The sequence below is a fragment of the Geotrypetes seraphini genome, chromosome 6 (genome assembly GCF_902459505.1).
Source record: "Geotrypetes seraphini chromosome 6, aGeoSer1.1, whole genome shotgun sequence".
NCBI classification, from domain to species: Eukaryota; Metazoa; Chordata; class Amphibia; order Gymnophiona; family Dermophiidae; genus Geotrypetes; species Geotrypetes seraphini.
In genome coordinates, this window is record NC_047089.1 from 154,784,664 (window position 1) to 154,805,219 (window position 20,556).

Sequence of the window (20,556 nt, forward strand, 5' to 3'; positions counted from 1 at the left end):
CTTTCTTCTTCCTTCTTTCTTTCTTCTTCCTTCTTTCTTTCTTCTTCCTTCTTTCTTTCTTCTTCCTTCTTCTTTCTTCTTCCTTCTTTCTTTCTTCTTTCCTTCTTTCTTTCTTCTTCTTCCTTCTTTCTTTCTTCTTCCTTCTTTCTTTCCTTCTTCTTTCTTTCTTCCTTTCTTCTTCCTTCTTCCTTCTTCTTCTTCTTCTTCCTTCTTTCTTTCTTCTTCCTTCTTTCTTTCTTCTTCCTTCTTTCTTTCTTCTTCCTTCTTTCTTTCTTCTTCCTTCTTTCTTTCTTCTTCTTTCTTTCTTCTTCCTTCCTTCTTTCTTCCTTCCTTCTTTCTTTCTTCTTCCTTCTTTCTTCTTCCTTCTTTCTTTTCCTTCTTTCCTTCTTTCTTTCCTTCTTCCTTCCTTCTTTCTTTCTTCCTTCCTTCTTTCTTTCTTCCTTCCTTCTTTCTTTCTTCCTTCTTTCTTTCTTCCTTCCTTCTTTCTTTCTTCCTTCCTTCTTTCTTCTTCCTTCTTTCTTTCTTCCTTCCTTCTTTCTTTCTTCCTTCCTTCTTTCTTCCTTCTTTCTTTCTTTCTTCCTTCTTTCTTTCTTCCTTCTTTCTTTCTTCCTTCTTTCTTTCCTTCTTTCTTCCTTCTTTCTTTCTTCCTTCTTTCTTTCTTCTTTCTTCCTTCTTTCTTTCTTCCTTCCTTCTTTCTTCTTCCTTCTTTCTTTCTTTCTTTCTTCTTTCTTTCTTTCTTTCCTTCCTTCTTTCTTCTTTCTTCCTTCTTTCTTTCTTTCTTTCCTTCTTTCCTTCTTTCCTTCTTTCCTTCTTTCCTTCTTTCCTTCTTTCCTTCTTTCCTTCTTTCCTTCTTTCTTTCCTTCTTTCCTTCTTTCCTTCTTTCCTTCTTTCCTTCTTTCCTTCTTTCCTTCTTTCCTTCTTTCCTTCTTTCCTTCTTTCCTTCTTTCCTTCTTTCCTTCTTTCCTTCTTTCCTTCTTCCTTCTTTCCTTCTTTCCTTCTTTCCTTCTTTCCTTCTTTCCTTCTTTCCTTCTTTCCTTCTTTCCTTCTTTCCTTCTTTCCTTCTTTCCTTCTTTCCTTCTTTCCTTCTTTCCTTCTTTCCTTCTTTCCTTCTTTCCTTCTTTCCTTCTTTCCTTTCTTTCTTTCCTTCCTTCTTTCCTCTTCCCCAGTGTACCACACCAGAAATCTCAGGAGGCACACTGGTGTGCCATGGCACACATTTTGTGATACACTGCCCCAGCCAGTCAGTTTTTTTTCAGGATGTCCACAATGAATATACAGTAGAAACAAAAAATCATGATGGCAGATAAAGACCAAAATGGCCCATGAAGTCTGCCCATCCACAGCATCCACTATCTCATCCTCTTCTTAAAAATCCCACGTGCCTGTCCCAAGCTTTCTTGAATTTGGATAGCTGTGCCTAGCACCTCTACCGGGAGAATATTCCACGCATCTACCACCTTTTCTGAAAAAGAGAATTTCCTTAGATTACTCCTGAGCATATCACCTCTTAACTTTATCCCATACTCTCTGATTCTGGAGTTTCCTTTCAATTGAAAGACATATGCCTCATGCGTATTTATCCTCTAGTGCACAGCTTTAATTATAGTTAAAGGGAGCTTCAACTATCAACCAATAATTTCAACCGATAATATAACTTTCCATCAGTTAGTTTGCATCCCTTCAGTTTCTAATTTATTTCGAACCTCAGCACCACCACTCAGAGCTCAATTGGATTTCATTGCTCTAAGCTTTATGTGTCAGCTCCTCATCGGTTCCTTAATTTTTAATCTTTAAATATATTAGCTTTTGTATGATTTATTTTATTTATTTAACTTATAAGCATGTACTTAAGCATGTACTTAACTTGCAATTTGTGGTCTCTGGCTAGGGGAAACATCACGCCGACATGTTTCGCTGCTAGAGCTTTATCAAGGCTTTGCCCCTAAAACAGAACAAAAGCTATCAGCACTACCCTGAAAAAAGGACAAACATACTAAAATTATTTAAAGCTATGCTGTCAAACATCTCACACTTACCTATAAATTCAGCCGTCAACCTGTGACCACTTTGTCCTCAGATATGGCGGCGGCGTTCTTACCCAAATGTTAAATAGAGCGGAGCCCGCCTATAACGCGGCTACGTCATCACGTTAATGTCGCGTCAGCAGGTTCTCCACTCATAACTACATTTATTTCATTAATACTAAAGAAGAGCCTAATTTTTTGCATTAATACTAAAGAAGAGCCTAATTTTTTGGCTACCTCCTCACTCAGACAACATGTTACATTAGGGAACCCCATTCTAACTCTGCATTTAAACCTTGTGGGGTCACTGAGTTTAAGGTATAGATCCATCGTTGTTCTTTGTAATTCAAAAATTCTTCAATATTGCCTCCCTCCCGTCCCTCTTCCAACTTTTCTATTATCCGCCACTGTATCTGCTCAATAGTGTGATGGTGTTCTAAAAAATGTTCTACCATTGGTGCTTGGATGTTTTTCATTTTTATCCGTGATTTGTGTTCATTTAGTCTTATATGCATGGGTCGTGAAGTACGGCCCACGTATACAAGACCACATGGACATATTATAACATATACAACATGTGTTGACTGGCAAGTGGTATTCATTTTTGCTGTAATGACTTTTCCCGTTTGTGAATCTTTCCAAGTGGTGCCTCTAATCGTGGAGGAACACCATTGGCAACGGCTACAATCCCTGTGCTGTCCAATCTTTTTCGTTTTATAGTTCCCCAATTTCTGTTGAATTAAGACTTGCCCAATAGTTTTCCCTTTCTTAAAGGCAAACATCGGGATTTCACTAAATATAGTGTACAATTGAAGAACATGCCAATATTTTCTTATCTGGGCTATAAGTTCTTTAGCCACCTCAGAATAAGGCAATACACAGATTAGTCTCTCACTTTGATCTTCAGGCTCTTTTTCAGAGATCAACAGTTCTCTATTCGCATATTTAGCTCTTATAAATGCTTGTTTTATGGATTTCACAGGGTATCCTCTGGCCTTGAAACTGAGTTTTAGCTCTTCTGCTGATTCAATAAAATCACACTCTTCTGACGAGACTCTACAAAGTCTTAAGAACTGGCTTACCGGAAGATTAAATTTTAAATGGTAAGGGTGGTGACTGGAGAAATGCAATAGAGTATTTTTTGCCACTGATTTTCTAAAAAGTTTTGTGATCAACTGAAATTCTTCCTTTACTATGAGTAGATCCAGAAATTCTACTCTATCATTACTATAGGTCGGTGTAAATTGAAGATGGGGATTTTTTGTGTTAATCCAGTTTAAAAACTCACATAAAACACTTTCTGGGCCTTCCCACAGGAAGAAAATGTCGTCAAGAAACCTCTTCCATAGTGTGATATATTGAAAATATTTCGATTTATAGATATAGGTTTCTTCGAATTGTCCCACATACAGGGTAGCTACCGAAGGGGCTAACGTAGCCCCCATCGCTACTCCCTGAATCTGCTGGTAATATGCACCTTCAAATTCCAAATAATTTTCTTCTATTACCCGTTGGGGTAATAGAAAAAATCCCCATCCCCGTTGGGTAATAGAAGAAAATTATTTGGAATTTGAAGGTGCATATTACCAGCAGATTCAGGGAGTAGCGATGGGGGCTACGTTAGCCCCTTCGGTAGCTACCCTGTATGTGGGACAATTCGAAGAAACCTATATCTATAAATCGAAATATTTTCAATATATCACACTATGGAAGAGGTTTCTTGATGACATTTTCTTCCTGTGGGAAGGCCCAGAAAGTGTTTTATGTGAGTTTTTAAACTGGATTAACACAAAAAATCCCCATCTTCAATTTACACCGACCTATAGTAATGATAGAGTAGAATTTCTGGATCTACTCATAGTAAAGGAAGAATTTCAGTTGATCACAAAACTTTTTAGAAAATCAGTGGCAAAAAATACTCTATTGCATTTCTCCAGTCACCACCCTTACCATTTAAAATTTAATCTTCCGGTAAGCCAGTTCTTAAGACTTTGTAGAGTCTCGTCAGAAGAGTGTGATTTTATTGAATCAGCAGAAGAGCTAAAACTCCGTTTCAAAGCCAGAGGATACCCTGTGAAATCCATAAAACAAGCATTTATAAGAGCTAAATATGCGAATAGAGAACTGTTGATCTCTGAAAAAGAGCCTGAAGATCAAAGTGAGAGACTAATCTGTGTATTGCCTTATTCTGAGGCGGCTAAAGAACTTATAGCCCAGATAAGAAAATATTGGCATGTTCTTCAATTGTACACTATATTTAGTGAAATCCCGATGTTTGCCTTTAAGAAAGGGAAAACTATTGGGCAAGTCTTAATTCAACAGAAATTGGGGAACTATAAAACGAAAAAGATTGGACAGCACAGGGATTGTGGCCGTTGCCAATGGTGTTCCTCCACGATTAGAGGCACCACTTGGAAAGATTCACAAACGGGAAAAGTCATTACAGCAAAAATGAATACCACTTGCCAGTCAACACATGTTGTATATGTTATAATATGTCCATGTGGTCTTATATACGTGGGCCGTACTTCACGACCCATGCATATAAGACTAAATGAACACAAATCACGGATAAAAATGAAAAACATCCAAGCAACAATGGTAGAACATTTTTTAGAACACCATCACACTATTGAGCAGATACAGTGGCGGATAATAGAAAAGTTGGAAGAGGGACGGGAGGGAGGCAATATTGAAGAATTTTTGAATTACAAAGAACAACGATGGATCTATACCTTAAACTCAGTGACCCCACAAGGTTTAAATGCAGAGTTAGAATGGGGTTCCCTAATGTAACATGTTGTCTGAGTGAGGAGGTAGCCAAAAAATTAGGCTCTTCTTTAGTATTAATGCAAAAAATTAGGCTCTTCTTTAGTATTAATGAAATAAATGTAGTTATGAGTGGAGAACCTGCTGACGCGACATTAACGTGATGACGTAGCCGCGTTAAAGGCGGGCTCCGCTCTATTTAACATTTGGGTAAGAACGCCGCCGCCATATCTGAGGACAAAGTGGTCACAGGTTGACGGCTGAATTTATAGGTAAGTGTGAGATGTTTGACAGCATAGCTTTAAATAATTTTAGTTATGTTTGTCCTTTTTTCAGGGTAGTGCTGATAGCTTTTGTTCTGTTTTAGGGGCAAAGCCTTGATAAAGCTCTAGCAGCGAAACATGTCGGCGTGATGTTTCCCCTAGCCAGAGACCACAAATTGCAAGTTAAGTACATGCTTAAGTACATGCTTATAAGTTAAATAAATAAAATAAATCATACAAAAGCTAATATATTTAAAGATTAAAAATTAAGGAACCGATGAGGAGCTGACACATAAAGCTTAGAGCAATGAAATCCAATTGAGCTCTGAGTGGTGGCGCTGAGGTTCGAAATAAGTTAGAAACTGAAGGGATGCAAACTAACTGATGGAAAGTTATATTATCGGTTGAAATTATTGGTCATGCGTATTTATGCCATATGGGTATTTAAACATCCCTGTCATATTTCCCTCTCCTACTTTTCCTCCAAAGTATACATATTGATATCTGTTGGTCCCCCCATAAGTGTTATAATGAAAACCACCAACCATTTTAGTAGCCTTCCTCTGAACCAACTCCATCCTGTTGATATCTTTTTGAAGGTGCGGTCTCCAGAATTGTACACAATATTCTAAATGAGGTCTTGCCAGAATCTTTTACAGGGGCCTCAGTATGTCTTTTTTTCTTTCTGGACTAAGTCAATAAAGAGCACTTTAGACTATTATAACATTCAATCCCAATAAAAGTAATAAAGCCGATGGATTCAAACTTCTAGATTCACCTCTCTGAATGTTATATTGATCCTCAGATGCACCACTCCACGTTCAAACTTTATCACCACGCTAAGCTTGATGTGCAAAGTCTTCCCTGGATCAATTTTACTGGTATATTATAACAAAGTTTTATGTTCCTTTTAAATACATTTTTTAATTATTCATTATTTGTAATAATATTATTTCTCAGAATAACTTATCTTAGTTTCTGGTCACTTGCGCAAGAAGTCCCTATAGTGACCAGAAACTAAGATTCATAGAGGTGGATCTAGAAGTTTGAATCCATCGGCTTTATTACTTTTTCTCTTTCTGGCCATATTGCTCCCTATGCACCCTAGCTTCCTTCTAGCTTTTGCCATCGCCTTTTCAATCTGTTAGGCCAAATATTCAAGCAGAGGAAGCAGTAGATGCAAATCTTTCACGAATATTCATTGTGGATATCCTGAAAACCTGACTGGCTGGGGTGCCTCCAGGATCAGGTTTGGGAGTCACTGGTATAGGTAAAGTAGCTCGGTCATGCTCTGAGAATGATTACTTGGTGCTGCTTCCTTCAAACCTACTTTTAGTGCAGTTTTCAGAAAAGTTCTTGATACAAATATAAACCTTGTTTTCCATTCTGTGCATCTGAATGCTTCACACTAGAGCCTCAATGACTTCAGAGCAAATGCATAATCTTTTCTACATAGTGATTATCTTCTTAGCGACCTTGAGCCTTCTTATCACTGAATCACCCATGAACCCACATAGCCAGGGCTCAAATGAGCCTTCACACATACCGGTCCACTGGGGTCACCGGCCCCCAAAACCTAAAACAACCGAACCAAGACAGGTACTAAATAAACCTCTTCAACTAACACAAGGCAACACCTATAACAAAAATTACGCTTCTAACGTTATTATACCACCCACAATTCGTTCTAACTCTCTCATACCCAATTCAAATAAATTAAAGCTAGGACTTATAAATTCCAGGTCTATCAAAGGTAAATACCACTTAGTTAAGGAAAAAATTATTACAGAAAGCTTACATTTACTTTGCATAATAGAAACCTGGTTAACAGAAGGCGAAGAAGCTTACTTATCCTATTGCTGCCCACCAAACTACACATTTATTTTCAATCACCGTCAGAACCGAAAAGGAGGTGGGTTAGCCATAATTTATTTAAAGGATAGCCTAAATACTATCGAATATTCCACTGGAAACACTGATATTGAATTCTTACAGGTCCAACTTAACTCTATTCCTAAAATTGACATACTTTTATTGTACATTCCACCTCCAACAAATCAGAATAGTTTATTTTCTCTTCAAAACTTGATCTTTGATTACAGCTCCACATCGGAATTTCCTCTAATATTAGGAGATTTCAATTTTCATTTCGATGATCTTTCCAACCCCCTCACAAAAGAGCTCTTAACCTACATTGAAATACTTAACTTACATCCCCTCATCCATGAACCTACACACAAGGCCGAACATATTTTGGACATGATTTTTATCCCCAAATCAGAGCACCTTTACTGCAACAATACCTTAAATACTCCAGTTCCCTGGTCAGATCATCACTTAATATCTTTCGAGTTAACGATATATAATAAAATAAACCCAACTCCAAATCCCAAGAAAATAACTTACCGTGACTATACTAAATTAGAACTCTCTTCAGTTTCTGCTTTCCTTCTCTCAAGGCCTCCTTTATTAGAAAGTGATACCCTTGAACACCAACTTAACTCTTGGAACGAAACAATCCAACTCCTTTTAGACAAAGAGGTTCCTCTAATTAATAAAACAATATCTAACAAAAAAACCCAAAACCCATGGTATACACCAGAACTTTCACTAATTAAAAGGCAACTACGATCTTTGGAAAGAAAATGGCGAAAAAACAAAAATAACGTAAACTTAAAAGCTTTCACAGAACAATCTCAATACTATAAAAATAAAATTAACGAGTCCAAGAAAACTTACTACTCAAATAAAATTAAATTAGCCAGAAATTCTTCTATCTTATTCTCAATATTAAAATCCTTCAATCCAAAACCTCAAAACGAAAATAAACGTTCAAATCTTTCAGCCCAAATTATGGCAGAGGCTTTCTGCGAAAAAATCATAAACATCCGTAAAAACTTTATCTCTGATCCCACCACTAATCCCTTGGAGTCACACACTAATAATCTAATCCCTTGCGCTAAGTGTTCTAACTTTAAAGTTCCATCGTTAGACGAAATAAAATCAATCTTTCAAAGTATTAACTTAAAAAACACTCCCTCTGAGATCATTCCTCCCTTAATGTTAAAAAAATATTTTTCCTGCTTTGGCCCACTATTGCACTCAATAATTAAAAAAAGCCTTACATCAGGGGCAGTACCAACAAGTTGGAAAGCATCAACAATATCTCCCATATTAAAAGACCACAAAATTAGCTATGACGACCCCACTAACTATCGTCCAATTGCTAATATTCCTTTCTTAGCAAAAATCACAGAGAAAGTAATATTCACTCAACTATCAGACTTTGCCAATTCCACCAATGCATTACATCCCAATCAAACAGGCTTTAGGAAACATCATAATACAGAGTATTCCTTAATTGGGCTCACCACCAATATCATTTATAACCTCGATCACCACAACTCGGTAATTTTATTTTCTCTTGATCTCTCAGCCGCATTCGACACAATTGACCATTCTCTTCTTCTGGACAGACTCCATTCTATAGGCGTTAGCGACCTAGCCTTGCAATGGTTTACCTCCTATCTCTCTAACCGTACTTCTACGGTACGCTTTAACAACACAATTTCGAAACCTTTTTCCCAAAATTACGGTATCCCCCAGGGCTCTATCTTGTCTCCCCTTTTATTTAATATTTTCTTATCCCCCTTACTAAACCTAAGCCAATCCATAGGTTTTACCACCTATGCTTACGCAGACGACATCCAGCTGACTCATGCATTCAACCCGGAAAACTCAAACGACATAGCTCAAATTAACCAAAAATTAGAACAAATAAAAAATTGGCTAGTACAAAACAAACTAGCACTAAACATATCCAAGACAAGGGCTCTATTTTTCCCTTCAAAACAAGATCTAAAACTATCAATCCCTTTTTCGATCAACAACACACCAATTGAATTAGCAACTTCACTTAAGATTTTAGGTGTAATCATCGACAGTAAATTCTCTTACCAAGAACATATTAGCAATACAGTTAAAAACTGCTTCTACCGTTTGCGCCTAATCCGTTCAATGTCCAAGTACTTAGAGCCAAAATCAGTAAATATTCTAGTCCATTCACTTATAATATCCAAATTAGATTACTGTAATTCCTTATTACTAAACATAACAAACAAGGAACAAAGACGTTTACAAATAATTCAAAACACTGCCATAAAATTAATACATCATGGAAAGAAATATGACCACGTCACTCCATATCTGATGAAATCCCATTGGCTACCCATTAACCAGAGAATAATATACAAAATAGCGTTATTAGTCTTTAAAACAACTGCTACAAATGAACCTCAGTTCATTAATCGCTTATTAATTCCACATTCCTCAAATCGCTCTCTCCGGTCTAATAACCAGGAGCTACTTATGGTTCCATCATTGAAAATAATAGGAACAAGGCGACATGATATTTTTTCAGTCAAAGCCCCGCTTATCTGGAATTCTCTTCCTTTCTACATTAGGAATATCAAAGATCTTACTTTATTTAAAACTAACCTAAAAACATTTTTATTTAAGGCTTCCTTTAACCCTTAAACAGGAATCTTCTTTTATCAACTGAAAACATCATAAACTCCGATAATTTTCTACTTTTAGGTACCCCCATCCCAATGTTCTATCCTACCCTATCCAATTTTCTTCGTCTACCTATGTGGACACAACAACATTGTAACTTTTTACCCCACTTGTTTTTCCCAACTCCTCCAGTAGTGTCTGTATTGTTAAGTGTTCACGAATATGTTTGCTAATGCACAATAATGATCTTAACTGTTTTTACCCTTATATTAATTGTAATGTTATTCGCTTGGAATTTTTAAGCGAACCATTAAATCTAAATAAACTTGAAACTTGAAACTATTCCAGTCTTTTGTACTAAGAAGTCCATATGTACTTATCACAAAAGCTATAAAGTAGATAATTGTGGTTGCTGTTGGTCTTCTTGGATATGTGGAAACCAAGCTGCAGATGATATCTTTGTATTGGCCAGATATTTTTTTTACATGCTGTAAGTTGAAATCGTTGTCTTCTATTTATGTAGAGATAAAATAACTTATTTGTAGCATGCTATCATTTTGAAGACAGTAGCACTGTCTTGTTTATTTTTAACATTTGTGTAAATTTGGTCCCTCTCTAAGGTGCAATTCGTTTGCACAGTGGAAATCTTCAGCATCTCACATGGCTTGGGTTACAGTGGCACTCGTTAGCCTCCTTGCCTGCATTCCGCAAGTGGTTAAAGCAGCTCTTCCCTCGTCTGCCTCAAGAGACTGCCAGGCTTGATACAAATGCTCCAGAATCTATATGCATTATAGATCTTGAGGTGTGTATAGTCTTAAGAACACTGAGCTAATGTTTTACAAGAAGCCATGCAGTGCTGCTTAATATTTGTTGCACTTTTTATTCACACAGGTGTTTCTACTTGCAGTGGTATTTTCCAGCCATTTACAGTTACAAGATACATTTAACATTCATCACAACTTGGACCAGCCTCGGTTCTTACCTTTGCCACTCTGCAAGCAGCTTTGTACAGAAAAGCAGAAATCCTGGTGGGATGCTATTTACAACCTTATTCACAAGAAAGCTCAGTAAGTCCCTTTTTTTTTTTTTTTTTTTTTTTTAAAATAAATCTTTATTCATTTTTCATCTTACAACAAATACATATATATAAAACATTTGTCAATGAATACAACATTTGAAATTCTATCATTTATGATACCAATAGATAAAAATTTTTATCCCATCCCTCCCACCCTTCCAATCTTACATTCAATCAAATATATCACATAAATAGTCTTTCCTAGTAATCTAATCATTTAATAAATTCAAATTCCCCCCACCCTTCTACCTTAAATTGTATCTATAATGTAAAATGGTATCTACTCATTGCAATATTTTGTTAATGGCCCCCATATCTCTTTAAATTTATTAAAATTCCCTTTTTGCACAGCTATTGTTCTCTCCATTTTGTAAATGTGACATATCGAATTCCACCAGAATTTATAATTGAGTCTATTCCAATTTTTCAAATTACTTGTGATCTGTTGTATAGCGACTCCTGTCATAATCATTAAAAGTTTATTATTCTTTGATGAAATTTCGCTCTTTGTTCTCATTGACATCCCGAATAAAAATCGTATCATAGGATAATGCCACATGATTCTCCAAAAAACAATTAATTTGGGGCCAAATTGATTTCCAAAAGGCCATAATAAAGGGACAATAAAATAAATGATCTAGAGTCCCTGCTTCAAGATTACAGTGCCAGCATCTATTAGACTTAGAGCTATCTAACTTTTGTAATCGAACTGGGGTCCAAAATGCTCTATGCAACAAAAAAAAAACAAGTTTGTCTCATAGATGCGGACACTGTACATCTCATTCTCCAAGACCAAATTCGTGGCCACTGAGACACATTAATTTGATGCTTAATCTCAATGCTCCAAATGTCTCTAAGACCTATCTTTAGTTTTTTTTATTCATATATCCAGATATCAATTTATACCACTGTGCAGCCTGGTGTCTCAGGAAGTCCGCCTGAAAGCACAAGAATTCCAAACTATATTGATTATTAAGATTTTTCCATTCAGGGAACCCTTCCTGAATAGCCTGCTTCAGTTGCAACCATCTAAAACTTTGTTAAGGCCATATTTATGTTGCAACTGCGAAAAATCAAGCAGTTTACCATTTGAAATAACATCACCTAAAATCCGTATACCTGCAATAATCCAGTGCTTCCAAATGACTTTAAATCCGCCAATTTGAATGTTGGAGTTTAGCCAAATCGTTTGATTTGTTGACTTATGAATTGAGATAGGTGTTAAATTATTAACAAAGCGTAATGTTTTCCATGTATCCATTAATATTCTATTCTCCTTGTATATTCTAGAACATGACATAAACGTAAAGGGAACATGAGTCACCATTCCAACCATAGCCAATCTAGAGTATCTTCCATGAGCTCTGGGAAGACCCAATACATACCCTGGCGTAAAATATAGGCTTGATGATACCTATAAAAATTTGGAAAATTTGCCCCACCCTCCGTAATTGGTTTTTGTAAAGATGCTAAAGCAATTCTAGGCATTTTACCTAGCCAAATAAATTTTGTAAGAATACGATTAAATTTTTTATAAAAGGACCCTTTAAAAAAAAAAAAACTGGTATCATACTCATTTGATAACAAACCACAGGCAATATCATCATTTTGATTGTTTGAACTCTCCCCCACCAAGAAAGATGTAAAGGATTCCATTGCTCACACATTTCTGTAATCTTTTTTAACAAAAATTTTTCATTCTCTTTCATTGTGTCCTCCAGCGTATTTTTAATCCAAATTCCTAAATATTTTAATCCATCTTCCTTCCATATAAAAGAGAATGAGTCAAATGAGCCCTTTGTACAATGCACATTAAGTAGAATAATTTCTGATTTACTCCAATTTATCTTGTATCCTGAAAATTTTCCAAATTTCTCAATCAACTCAAGCAAGCATGCATGGAATGGTAATTTCTGGATTTCTCAAATGAAGCAGTATATCATCTGCATATGCAGAGACTTTATATTCCCGATCTGTATAAGGAATACCCTGTATCCCCTTAGCTTGTTGAATGGCTAATAACAAGTGTTCTAATACAATATCAAAAAGCAAAGGAGATAATGGACAACCTTGTCTAACCTTTCTGCAAATTAAAACACTCTGATAAATTATTATTAATATACAATCTTGCAGCAATCTTGTTTGAATCATTTGTATAAATCCTGAACCTATGCCAAACCAATCTAATGCCTGATACATGAAGGTCCATTCCACACGATCAAAGGCTTTCTCTGCATCCAAAGATACAGAGAAAGCTGGATCATTCATGGCTTTTGTTTAATTTAACATATGGAAAGCCAATCTGGTATTATTAGATGATTGTCTCTTAGTAACAAATCCAGTTTGGTGCATAGCAATAATAAAAGGGAGAGCTTTGGCTAAACGTAAAGCCAATGTTTTAGCCAAAAGTTTTCCATCTACATTGATTAACTAGATAGGCCTGAAGTTTGAAACCAAAGTGGGATCTTTATTTGGCTTTGGCAAAACTTATAGTTAATGATTCTGCCATAGTACCTGTAATGCAACCCTTAGTTAGTTGAAACTGATATAAATTTAATAAATGAGGTAAAAGGGTAATTTGAAATGATTTATAAAACTCAACTGTGAAACCATCACCACCTGGAGCGGATCCAACTCTAAGAGATTTCAACGCTGTTTCTAATTCTTTTAATGATATAGGCTCTTGTAAACTTTTTTTTATATGTTCAGGAATTTTCGACCCTTCAATAAGATTCAAAAATTCTAATCCATCTTTTTCTCTATTTTCATAAGGCTCAGAAGAATATAGGTCTTTATAAAAATTTAGAAATTGACTTAAAATACTTCCAATTTGAGTATGTGTATCACATTTCTCGTCCTTTATTGCCACAATTTTTGTTCTTCTTTTCTTTGCTTTAAGATAATTTACCAATAATCTTCCCGCCTTATTTGAGCTTCTATAATACAGAGTTTGTTGGGAAAACAAGTCTTTCCTAATCAACTTTGAAGATATATCATTATATTTACCCTTTGCTTTTAACAGAGCCTGTAGAGTATTTTGCTCCCAATTATCAATTCATTTAGATTCCAGCTGTTTAATTTCATTTTCCAAATTAGAAAATTGTTTAAGTTGTTTTCTAAGAAATGCCAAATATGAAATATTACCTCTCATTGTAGCTCTAAATGAATCTCATAATGTTTCTTTGGTAATTTCTTCTGAAATGTTAATTGAAAAAATTCAATCATTTTTGATTTAAATTCTTCAAGGAAATTTGAATCCGCAATCAATGTATTATCAAATCTACATACAGACCTGTTATATTCCTGCTTATCAAAATTAAATTCAATCCATACACCACCATGATCAGATAAAATGATTGGATCTATGGAAGTTTTTGTCACTTGTTGTACTATTTGATTTGAGACAAAAATATAATCTATTCTTGAAATAGATTTATGAACTTGTGAGCAAAATGAAAATCCCCGATCATCAAAATGAAGTATCCACCATATATCTTTCAAATCACAAGATTGTACTAAATTATCTAATCCTAATGATTTCATAATTTTACTTGGTTTTTTATCTAATAATGGATCCATTACAGCATTAAAATATCCAGCCACTACTAAATTAGAAGCAGCCAATGGGAGTATTATTTGTTGCAACTCTTTAAAAAAATTCACCTTGACTCGAATTTGGGACATACACATTAAACAATTCCAGGGTATTATTTCCCATGCTCATATTCACATTTATCCATCTACCCATTAGATCAGCATCAATCAATTGAAAATTAGCTGTACATTTTTTGTTTATTAGTATGGTAACCCCAGCTTTTTTCTCAATTGCAGAGGCAGAAAAACATAGCTTCACCCAACCCCCCTCTAACTTTTTTGATTCTATCATTGATAGGTGCGTCTCCTGTAAATAATATATATCAGCATTCTGTTATTTCAAAAAGGCCAGCATTTTTTTTCCTTTTTTATTTGATGGTTAAGACCATTAACATTTAATGAAAAAATTTTAATCTCCATTATAAATTTTTATTCCCAAAAACATAATCCAACATGACTATTTAGATTTATTTAAATTACCATGAATAGACACCATTACCCAGCTTTTAAAATTTTCAAAGATAAATATTTCCTTACAAAATCCCCCCAAACCCCCATTTAAACAACCCCCCTCTCTTTTCCCTCCCCAACCTCCCGCATATATTGACTGCCTTGGAACACACATAAGATTAATAATTGCAATACCCCGTCCCCCAGGCAATTTTATCACATTCTTCCCTTATCGATACTAAAAATTAATGTTTATACTCTAATTTATTACATTCAAATACTCTTTCATTACCTACCCATACAACAATAAAATCCCTACTCATTCATTTTTAAGAAATATTTCATAAAGTCCTCTTCCTATTAAATAATTCTTATATAAAAAATAAAATGAATAAATAAGTTAATAGAGCATTCATTTCCCCATTAATTGTTATCACAATGTATCTCTCCATTCCCAATTATCATCCTAAAACCTTTTAATATTCAAAATTAAGAAACTTCACAGCAGATCATATCAATTAAAATTCCCCTTAGAAAGTCTAAGTTAATCACTAATATTTAACATTTTATATATTACTTCTTAGAAGTTCATCTTTCTCTTTTTTCCTCCCTAGATCAAAAACAAGTATATTAAATATTTAATAAAAGTCATCTTTATATCTTTATCTGAAATTAACATCCCACCTTTTTGTTATTAACAATATAGTCGCAATTAATTTATACCCATAACTACTTTTAATATCTATATGTCTATATCCAGTATGACAAACAATTCATATCAATAACCAAAAAATAAATACATATTTAAATTTATTTTCATGTATTGAATGAAGAGACCAAATATCTCTTCCCAACATCAACTTAAATGTTTTGATAATGAAAGTCAAATATTATCAATGACAATCCCAACTAATAAAACCCACTCGTGTATAATTGATCTAATAATTCCTGTCAGAATATAATCGTACCATTGATATGACAGGTGTCAAGAATCATCTATAAATTAGATTCTTGTAAAAGGTGATAATGTGTTTCATATGGAATCTTTTACAACCTTTGAGATTGACTAAGATATCCTCAATCCTAATCTTATGGATAGTTTAGATCACTTTGTTACATCTCTATTTCTACTAGTCTGGCTATCATCTCAGAGTCCTAAAGCATATTGAAGAAGCTTATCTTCCACTTTATCATGCAATGCCAGAATATTTCTACTAACAGAAAATAAAAGGTTATGTCAAGATCTAACATTCCTCTTCTTTGAACTCTTCTTGAAATAGTAGGGTTTGAATTCCCTATTAGCTCCATTCCATCCTCAATATCAAACCTTTGTATCTTATGACATCACTCTGAGAAACAGTATTTTTATTTTGTGTTACATCCAAAAATCAAACTCTTTTCCTTTTTTTTCTTTCTTTATAATCTCAAGTCCCTCTTCCAGTTCTAATCACATGTCCAGAAACCAAAAGACATCACTCTGTCCAGATTATTAAATCCAATTCTTTTACATAGACATTGGTTCATTATTTGACAAGAAATCTTTTAATTCTTCCAGATCTTTAAAAAATAAGGACTTATTTCCACTGGTCACTCTCATTTTTGCAGGATAATATAATCCATAAGTAAGCCCTTTTTCTCTCAATTGAGGTATTAACATGAGGAACTGCTTTCTTGTGTTTGCCGTATTTTTTGCGAAATCAGACATGGATAATAACTTGGAGCCCTTATAATTCATGTTTTTGTCCGCTTTGGCCAAGTTTAATAACTCAGTTGCCTGCTGAAAATGTAAGAGTTTGAAAATTAAAGGCCTTGGTCTTACTTGACTTGCTGACCGTTTATATGGAATCCTGTGTGCTCGTTCTATTTCTAGGGACTCTTTCAAAGTTATAATTGTAATAATATAGGTAACAAGTTTTCCAAAAATTGAATAACATTCCTCTCTTCCAAACCTTCAGCACAGCCAATAATTTTCACATTCTTCCTTTTTCCTTTTTTCGTAGTCTTCTAGCTGTCTCTGCATTTCTTTAATAGTTTGGCTATCAGCTTTACATTGGGTTGTGTTCAGTTCCATTTGATCCATTTTATTCTCCAATAGAGACATTCTTTGGTTAGCTACTTCCAACTGTCTATTTATATTCAAGATTTCTTCTTTTACTTCACTAATTTTAGTTGCGTTGTCCTGAAGCATTTTTTGTATGTTCCGCAATTCTGCCATTACCTCATTTTTATCTAAAGTTTCCGTTACTTCCTCAGGAAGCGGCGCTTTAGACGGCCTCACCTGATCCGCCTTGAACTGCAAGGTATAGGCGGAATAGAAGTCCCTAATGTAATGTAATCATGCTTGACGCGTTTTGCCATCCCTGCAACCGCGAAGGCCGCATCAATTTTCGCTTGTTGCGGACACGCCATGTTCCTAAATCAAGTATTACTAATTTGGAAAAGAAAGAAAGCCTTAAGGTACTTTCAAATTTTCAAACCGTTGCTCAGGTTAGAGGAGCGTTGCGATTAGCCCTCCATCTTGTGCGCACGCCAAGCCATGCCCCCCCCCCCCAAAGCTCAGTAAGTCCAATATCTAAGACCCCTTGTTAAACAGATATTTTGCACAGAACAGTTGATGAATGCAGTGTGACACTATTTTTCCTAACTCAAGCAATATTCTACTGGCTACTACAGTAATTTAATCTTTGACACACTTTGGGAAAGCTCCTTAGGAATATGATAAATGGTTGTTTATGTACCTCAGCATATCAATTCTGTCTCCCTGTTGCTCTTTGAAGGGAGATTTTGTTTTGTTTTAATAGATGAAGAAGAATAAATATATGAAGTGGTTTGGGAAAGAGTAAAAACTTAAATTGAATGTAAGTGAATTGGCAAAGAAGTCTTGATCCTGTTTTTCTGTTCCAGGTCTGGGAACTCAGCCACACTGAGGCTTATAGTACAGCATGGCCTAACCACTCTTAGAGCACAGGAAAAGCATGGTCTCCAACCTGCAGTACTCATACATTGGACAAGGAGCCTTCATAAAACAGTAAGCTTTTTTTTAAGTGTGATATGAATAAGAAATGGAAGCAGGTCTCTTTATTAGAGAATGACACGGAGACTGTTTCCCATGGCAAGCTGTGGCTAACCCTCAGGAACAGTGGAAAAATTGGCCCTTTGCCACAGGTATGGGAACAAGGCATCTGTATCGTTTGGTAGACTGGTATAGTTCTTACGAATGGGTAATATGCCTCACTGCTACCAGCAGGTGGAGACTGAGATCAAACTTGTATATCAGTATAGCTTGCCCCTCTTGCTACTCCAGTTTTCCTCAGTCTCCGGTAGCATGTGGTAAGGCTTTTCAGCTTCCCTCTTAGCACTGTTGGAACTTTGTTTGTGGACTCCTGGTTCCCCTTTTTGTGCCAAATAGAGCCTGGACGGGTTCTGTTTGGGGATCTGTCCGACCTCGGAGGTGTTAAACCCAGCGGATCTCATGCTGGGTCCCTCCCCCCACCTTCCTCCACCTCCTCATATTTTTGTAGTGGGCCTCCCCAGGCGGCCTGGCCCCCTGATTGGTCAGCCCTCCAGCTTTGAGAGCCATGGAGTCTGTTCTAAGTAAAAAGAAGTTTAAAAAATCCTGAGGTATGCCGGTCTAAAGGGCTCATTTCCCTTTATAACTGTCTTTTTTTCTATGTTTTTTTTCTCAACTAACCGGCACTTTCTTTACAGCTAGGGCGGTATTTGCACAATGAGCTCTTTTAAAGGGGAAAGGTGCTCCAGGCACGAGGTACTCGTGGCCGGCCTATGCAAGCTGTGTGCAGGCCGGAGCAGTGGGGAAGCCTCGTCGGCAGCGGATGCCGGCGGCCAGGGCACCCCGCCACATGTGCCTCGTGGTTTGGCTTCAGATTATGGGGAAGCCCGGGATTCCTCTGATGCCCACGCGGGCAGTTCCCTAGCCGCCAGTTCAGCTGGGGATTCCCTTTCGCTTCGGTCGGTTCCTCGGCCTCAGCGTCAGGAAAGTCCCAGGCTTTTCAGACACGACAGGCCGCAGGAGCTCCGATTTTGGCGGTCTCAGGTCCAATATTGGCAGGAACCTCCTCATTCATTTCTGTAACCTCAGGTGACCTTCCCCCTGTTCTGGAAATACAGAGGCAAAGTATGTCAGGGTTCCCTGATGGGGCAGGGAGTCCCTTGGGGCCTCTGGGGGTCTTTTCCCCTGAATTTATATTAGCACTTTGTAATGTTTATGTACTGGCGGCAGGAGGTTACGTGTCCACTCGGGGGTGGTTACCCTCGACGTATTCCCCAGTGTGGCCCCACACAGCGGCGGTGTTGCCCCCCTCTACTCATCTCTCATCCAAACGCTGAGGGTCTCTTGGGATGAGGCGTTTTTTTTTTTCCCAGAGGAGCATGAGATGATTGAGGACCTGGACCCTGGGGGAGAATTCCAGGATCCTCTTGGGGGGCCGGATTCATAAGGTGAGGGGTTCGAGCACCCCCCAGCTGGCGAAGATGCGTCTTTGGTGCGCATTTTTTAGCGGGAAGAGCTCCATGAGTTAATACTTTAGGTCTCCTTGGTTTTGCACTTTGAGGACCCTGTGTCGGAGCCCCCGCATACGGTGGACCCCTTGCTTAAGGGGATTTGCTCTGCTTCCTGCTCTTTTCCTATGCATCAGGATATTCAGGACATCATGCTTGCACAGTGGAAGGTGCCGGAAGCCCATTTTCGCGCTCCATGGCCCAACTGTATCCCATTTCGGAAGGGGATAGAGATACTCTGAAGTCGCCTGTAGTGGATGCGGTAGTCTCGGCCATCTCTAAGTGGCATACCGTGCCTGTTGAGGGCGGTGCGGCCTTAAAGGACCCGGAGGAGCGTAAGTTGGGGGTCCCTCCTTAAACAGAGTTTTGATTGACAGCTCTGTCAGTCCAGGCGGCTATGTGTGGCAGGCTGGTGGCTTGGGCATGTTTTCGTTGGGCCCAGCATGTACTTGATGATAAATCTGAGAATTGGGACTTGCTAAGGCAAGCAGTTGCTAAAATAGAATTGGGTGCTTATCTCTCGGATGCCATATATGATCTCTTGCGAGCTTCTGCCAAGTCTATGGCCTTAGGATTAGCAGAACGCCGTACCTTGTGGCTTCGTGCTTGGTTGGCGTATTCGGTGTCCAAAGCTAAGTTGACAAATTTTCCTTTTAAAGGATCTTTCTTTTTGGTGAGGACCTGGACAAGTTGGTTCACTCTCACTGATTCTAAATTGCCTCATTTGCCTAGGCCGCTGGCGCGAGGCGGCGTTGCTCATGGGCGTGATTTCCGCTCCAGTCAAGGGGCTGCTTCTTTTCAGTCTCCTGGGCTCTCAAGAGGCAGGTTCTTCCAGCACATGCAGTCCTTTCATAGGACCCGCCAGGGTGCGGGTAGTGCCCCTCCAGGTCCTTTGCTGCCCGTCCTGCACAATGACTCCTTGCTGGCACCCGTCTTGGTTCCCTTGGGTGCCCAATTGAGAGACTTATCCACAGTGGGCAGACATCAGTGGGTTCTGGAAGTGATCCGGGACATCTATGCTCTAGAGTTTGCCTGGTCCTTGCCAGACCGTTTTCTCGCTTCTCCCTCACAGGCCTTTCGCCAGACCCTTCAAAGATTGTTGGATCTTCACGTGGTGGTTCCAGTTCCCCCACTGGAGTGGGGCACAGGTTGGTATTCGATTTACTTTGTGGTGCCAAAGAAAGCAGGGACCTTTCGACCCATCCTGGATTTGAAGGGGGTCAACAGGGCTCTTCACGTGCCTTTCTTCCGCATGAAAACTCTGCGGTCTGTGATTCCGGTGGTTCAGCCGAGGGAGTTTCTGTCCTCGATCTGACCGAGGCCTGCTTACACATTCCTATTCGAG

The 20,556-nt window shown here is 37.5% G+C and overlaps 1 protein-coding gene across 4 annotated transcripts in view; it reads left to right on the plus strand.

The window, feature by feature from the left end:
• Positions 1-20,556, plus strand: part of LOC117362460 (E3 SUMO-protein ligase RanBP2-like) — a 353,806-nt gene that overhangs the window by 113,725 nt on the left and 219,525 nt on the right. For all 4 annotated transcript variants that reach the window (XM_033948861.1, XM_033948860.1, XM_033948862.1 and 1 more), the window contains exons 10-12: positions 10,192-10,373; positions 10,463-10,638; positions 17,598-17,721. In XM_033948861.1, the coding sequence (XP_033804752.1) occupies positions 10,192-10,373; positions 10,463-10,638; positions 17,598-17,721 (482 nt within the window). The remainder of the gene's footprint in view (positions 1-10,191; positions 10,374-10,462; positions 10,639-17,597; positions 17,722-20,556) is intronic.